This window comes from Haemaphysalis longicornis, unplaced genomic scaffold (assembly GCF_048455015.1).
Source record: "Haemaphysalis longicornis isolate Haplotype H1 unplaced genomic scaffold, Haemaphysalis longicornis Haplotype H1 scaffold_2, whole genome shotgun sequence".
Classification (NCBI taxonomy): domain Eukaryota; kingdom Metazoa; phylum Arthropoda; class Arachnida; order Ixodida; family Ixodidae; genus Haemaphysalis; species Haemaphysalis longicornis.
The window spans coordinates 65,601,605-65,607,796 of record NW_027526295.1 but is presented as its reverse complement, the minus strand read 5'-3'; the positions used below and the strand labels follow the sequence as shown (position 1 = coordinate 65,607,796).

The 6,192-nt window shown below is 51.2% G+C and overlaps 1 protein-coding gene across 1 annotated transcript in view; it reads right to left on the bottom strand.

Annotated features, from left to right (window-relative positions):
• Positions 1–1,456: 1,456 nt before the first annotated feature.
• The window catches only part of LOC144168948 (elongation factor G, mitochondrial-like), a 57,046-nt gene continuing 52,310 nt past the window's right edge, over positions 1,457–6,192 (bottom strand). The window contains exon 19 of the mRNA XM_077697945.1: positions 1,457–2,304. Within this exon, the coding sequence (XP_077554071.1) occupies positions 2,110–2,304 (195 nt within the window). The 3' untranslated portion in view covers positions 1,457–2,109. The remainder of the gene's footprint in view (positions 2,305–6,192) is intronic.

Here is a 6,192-nt window from a genome sequence, read left to right as displayed (position 1 = left end):
TGTTTCTGTTAATGATGTTGGCGTTCAATTGGTTTTTGAAAACATACCGTTAATTTTTTGCCACTTGGCGAAAGTTTACAATACCGTTGAGAGATCCGGCTTGGCTAAATGCGACCACCAACAGCAGCGCAGTAGAGTGTTTCTGGTCCTGGAAAGGGCTAGCTGATGTCACCCAGAACCTGACGGATCGCCGGGACGTGGAATATCTTTCATCACGTTGATAGTGATTTTGCTGTCGCTGGCAATCTGAGGTAGCTTGCGGCCGGGCCAATTAAAATTGATTTTCAATGTGTTTCCCGATGAGGCCAGCTGCAAAAATTGCTGAAAGGCAGCTTCACCAACTGCTGAAGCCAATTATACCTTTTTGGGGGATCCTGAATTTTGTGTCAGTACTCCTTTAACACCTCGACAATATCCGACAAAATTGGTGTCATTATGAGGACAATGCAGCTGCCTTAAAGGGACACTGCAGCACTTGCCATCGATTACTCGGAATGTATTTTGGAGTAAAGTATATTGTCCCAGCAATCTCCTCCTGCAAGAATTATGAAAATCCATTCACTATCACGGAAACTGCGAGTGAGGAGAAATCGCGCATAATTGTTCTCTCAACTCGACCGCAGACAATGCGACGAAAGCTGCGCGCTCTCTCCCGGAGAGGGGGGCAGCTCACGGCGTTCTCTTCGGCGGCCTTCGATATATCACAGGCCCGGGAGTATTCTCCTTTTCTCCGCAAAGTGGATGGGTCTATTTCCGGTCTAGTGCCACAAAAAAAGTGGGCATAGCTGCCTGCTCGCAAGTGCGTGCTCAGGCAGGTAGGGCATTTCTGATGCAATAAACATTTGTTGTCGAGTGGTTTCGTTGAAAGGAGAATTTTGAGTTCGTCACTCAAACTCCACGTGCACTCAAACACAAAAGAAACGCCAAAAATGTGCGTACAGGTTCAGGCATAGAAAAGGTTGGTGCACAGCGCCGACAACGGCGGATCGTCACGGGAAACGTGAGAAACAATCCGCGAAGTTGACCAGCGACAGCCAATAGGAAAGCCACGGCTTCAGTAACGTCGTTTAGGCCATGCCAGGGGTGCATAATGAGAAGAACTGAAGATAGCGCGGTTGGTTTTTCCGCGTCTTTCACAGCGGTTTGCACGCTTACCGCTTCACGTGCGCATGTACTATTTGGCTCAAGTATCCCTGGCAGTGCAATCCAAATGTCGCGCAAGTTTACTTGCACTGCCCAGAGTGTTGCAGGGTCCCTTGAATTGACCAACCTTATATTTTGTCCTCATGGGCCGTTTACCACTGTTAAACTGCACGTAGCACATAGTTACTAAATGGTGTTATTCATAACAGCTTCGCTGGGCATCTACACCTGTAGGACAGGATTGCTCCTCAGTTGTTTTTTTCGTGCAGCCTTTGCTGTTCACAGTATTTAACAAAATGTATAACACCACAAAAACCTGTCTACAAGCTTTATTCAAAGCTAACATTGCCCTTTACACGCTGCGGTGGCTCAGTGGCTAAGGCCTTCCGATGCAACTTCGGAGTGCGAGCACGTGAGTTCCGTTCCCGATGTGATGGCTGTTTTCTCTGATGGAGGCGATAAAGAAAAATGCCCTTGTGGAATTTGAATATAGACACCCCATGCTGCTTTTTTCATCACACTGTGTAGTCTGTGTAATGATCAATGCTCTGATCCACTCCACCAGAAGAGTAGAGCACATTTTGTAAGCAACAGTGAAATGAAAACAGGCAGCATAAATGGGAGCAGTTGGCGGGCAGCTATTCTAAACCTAGCAGAAAATACAGAAAATACTACTTATGTACACAGATAGTGCCCCTACTAAATAATCCGAAGACTGGGCACCAGTCTTACGCAACACAGAATGTCAACGAATGGGGCACCTTCTACCAGCACCACAAACACAGGTGAAGTTTTCCGCAGTCGCCGCACACACACACACACACTGCTTCGTTCGCACTTGGTGCGCAACATAGTTCGCTTCGGCTGCTTGCACGCAGCTCCACTTGATGCCAGGAGTAGGAGGGAACAGCGCTATAACTACAGTGCCTGTCCAGATAGTCGGGGATGACAACGGCAGCTATGCCCTCAGCGCTTCTTCTTGCCCCCTGAGGCGGCCTGGGCGGCGGCGGCCTCCTGCTCGGCCTGGTACTCCTGCAGCAACTGCTGCTGCACCTCGGGCAAGGCGGGCGAATAGCGGGAGTACTCCATGCTGAACTCCCCCTTGCCCTGGGTCATCGAGCGCAGCTCCGTTGAGTAGCCAAACATGTCGTTCAGCGGCACCTGCACACAAGGCACCGAGTCGGTTCGCACGTCACGTCGACAGCCAAGTGCAGGGCGCTGCAGACACCGAAATGATACAGCAGCAAGGGCACAAACTTTACATAATGCTCACTATGACGTGGAACAACAGGTTCTCCCAAGTGACACCACAACAAGCTTCATGCAAGTGAAGAGTGCAAGAGGTTCTCTCAAATGAATCCATCTTTTTCAGCGCGAAAGGACTACAACCCTACCTTGGCCAGTTTTATGGGAAATTATTCACGTGAAGCCCATTTCGTCACGTTCCCCATATTTTCCAGTTTATCACACGCTTCAGCCAAACTTTATTTCTACTGTGCATCAACACAGCAGAAAGATAGGGCAACGCTGACATCTGATGGCCGGATGGCGTTGCGTGGTGCGTCGTGAGCGCAAAGGACAGGACGTAGAGTATAAGACAAACATGCACCAACCAGCCCACTTGCTCCCCGTTCTAAGATCAACTTAGGGTTACCTATGCTAAGCCTAAACATACGATGTTAGACCCAATGCCACTGGAACCCATTTTCAAAAACTTTCATTTTAGTAATTCTACGTCGAGCGATGGTTACTAATCTAGTTGGCATCGTCAGACAGTAGTATCGCCTTAGTCGGCCCTGCTCCCACCTTAAAGCACAGACAGTCTGTTCGATGGCGTCGACTGCAGACACCTTTCCGCATCATGCATTGCATCTCCTCCACTCCCCAAGTGATACTACCACATGTGCACATGGTGTGGCACACCTTTTGCTTCCCTCGAACACATAGTGGGCGCTTACCAAGCCAACCCACCTCCATACTACTCTGTCCCTGCCCCTTACCACGCTAGAGCAGTGGGAGGCTACGCTGCTCAGCTCTGACCCACAAGAGCAAAAGTGTACGATCCAGCTGGCCGAACTTGCCCCTACAGCCGACGGGCTCCTGGCCGTTGCCTAGGGGACTAAAGTTTTTACCACCACCATCACCACAAGGCCAAACGTTTGGCCTAGGCTAGTACATAACTGACAGTCGCAGCTGTTAATCTTGCACAGTGTTATATACCCACAGGGTAGCACGTACCAACAGGGGGGGATTGGCTTGCGCTTTATAAACGCATTGTCCAGAGTGCTACCTAATGGTGCTATAGCTGAGCGCTGCAGCCATGGCTAGAGTGTCGTCGAACGACATTCGAATTTTTAGGACTAGCCCGGCAAAAAGAAGAGCGTCTGCTGTTGTAGTGTAAAGGTTCTGTCTTCACTTCATAGAGGACGGTGGTTCGAGCCTGGCAGTTGCTTCCTTAATTTTTTTAAACAGCAGAGCTGTTTAAGCCTTAGCTTGGTCCGGGAAAAACATACCGAAAAGAAAAAATACCGAGCGGGTATTCGCGCACACCTCGTGAGGAGTGTCTAGCGTTGGCCAGCTCGACCTTCAGGAGCACTCTGCCCAGCATTCGTGGCGTGACCTCTCATGTGGTGCTCTCCTCGTCAGTTCACGTGCATTGGTGCCTCAAGTGGGGAGCACAGGCAACAAGTTCGAGCTACAGACGCCGAGTTCGCGAAGACGGTTGTGGATTTTAGGGCGTGCTTAACGCGGTCTACCTTGGGTGAAAGGCTGAAAACAAAACGATGATCCGGGCCTGCTGTCATAAAGAACTTTCAGCGGCAAGTTCAGAAATCCATGTTATGCATCTTTAGCTGCATTTATAATTGTCATGACATAGGCTAGTTTTCAGTGTTTTAAATGATTGCTCCGTGTATATCATGACATAGGTTAGTATTTGGTGTTTTGAATGATTGCTCTGTGTTTGTCATGTTATGTTAGGTTAAATTACGTTAGAGAAAGTGTATTAGTGCTAGACGGGACATTTTGTTGCGATGCACTAGTGGGACCTCGCTTTAGTGGAGTGCTTATACAGTAAACCCCATTAATTCGGACTTCACAGGACCATAGAGAAGGTCCTAATTAACCGAGGGTCCGAATCATCGCGAGTACAACCAAAACACTTAAAGGAGCACTGACACCAATTTTCGGCGTTAATATTGCCGCGAACCATACATTGGGTTTGTTTATTTGTGTTTTGCTTTTACCGCCCGGCTGCGCCGGTCTGTGTTATCTCTGCGCCAAGGGAAGCGCGTGTTCCATTCTTTCTTTCTGTGCCGCATGTGTTATCTGTCGTGATAGGGAGAGCATTCCGATCTAACGTGAACAGCCCAGAATAATCTTCTTGGATCTACTATGTTCTCGATGTGAATCGACGTTTCGAGAACCATGCGCGCCGAAAGATAAAAAGCCTGCAGTGCGGACGCCGGAGCATTCGATTCTGCGACGCTCGCTGACGCAAGTCACTTTGTTGACCGCTGCTTCGCCGCCTCTGTATTCTTTTGAGTTGTTAGGGGAGCACAAGTTCGCTCCAATAAACTTGTTTCTCCTGCAAGACAACTGCGTTGTCCTTGGCTTCGTGACATCTGGTGGAGGTGCGGGGTAGCACCCTTCATGCCCACTGCAACCTCGGGAAGCCGCCAAGCCAGTCCAACAAGAGCCAGCCTCCGCCTGCAAGCTTTACCACCCGAGTTCGGTTTGATGCCAGAAGGGCCCATGAGAAGGAACGCTGCAACCAACACCATGGTACAAGAAACAACGTCGCCAATCATGCTGCAGCAGCCCCGGGAACCGCCATCGTTCCGGGGAGCCCCCGCTGAAGATCCAGAGGAATGGTTGGAGAAGCTGGAGCGCGTGCGGCTCTTCAACAGGTGGGACGATGAAGAAACCTTCCGGCATGTTTTCTTTTACTTGGAGGATGCAGCCCGAACTTGGTTTGAAAACCACGAGAGCGCCTTGACCGACTGGACGCAATTCAAAAGCGAGTTCCTTAAGACCTTCACGACCGTGGTGAGAAAAGAACGAGCTGCGATTTTACTGGAAACTCGAACGCAACACCCGAACGAAGGAGTCGTAATCTTCGTCGAGGAAATGAAGCGACTTTTCCGCCGTGCGGACCCAGGAATGACGGAAGAAAAGAAACTACGGTTTCTGATGCGAGGTGTGAAGCAAGAGCTCTTCGCGTGCCTTGTTCGCAACCCCCCCAAGACCGTGTCCGAATTCGCGTCTGAGGCCGCCGCGATGGAGAAGACGCTCGAAATCCGAACGAGGCAGTACGACCGCCCAATCAATGCGCTGGTTTCGGAGACGCTTGGTGCCAGCGCTATCAACTCCGACTCACTACGCGACACTATCCGCGAAATAGTGAGGGAGGAGCTGCGGAAACTGCTCCCGACGCCGCTGCAACCACAAGTCGCTTCTCTTACCGACGTCATTAGAGAAGAAGTGCAACAAGCGCTGGGAACTTCAACGATGCCAGTAGCACCTCGCGAGCCGCAAGCCATGACCTACGCGGCTGCTGTACATCGCCCTCGCCCAACTGCACCCTATCGTCACGAGGCTCCGTACCGTCGTCCCCTCTCGCCGGCCCGACCACCTGCGGCGCAACCCCCTGCCCCAAGGAAGACCGACGTGTGGCGAACGTCCGACAATCGTCCGCTGTGCTACCACTGCGGAGAGGCCGACCACGTCTACCGTCGCTGCCCCTACAGGAGGCTCGGTTTGCGAGGGTTCTCCGTCGACGCACCCCGCCCCCGAACTGGCCAGCGCCCATCGGAGATCGAAGAATACCTCTCCAACACCAACCGAGGACCAGCCCGCTTCAACCGTTCACCGTCACCCTACCCATACCAGTCGCCGAACCGCCGTAGCAATGCTGAGTTCTCACGTGGAAGGTCCCCCAGCCCACGCGGGGGAAACTAAAAGCAGCAACTTCTGGAGGTAAAGTTGCACGATCGCGGAAAAATGAAAACCCTCCAACGACGCAACGACTCGCGGAAGACAGTGACTCAC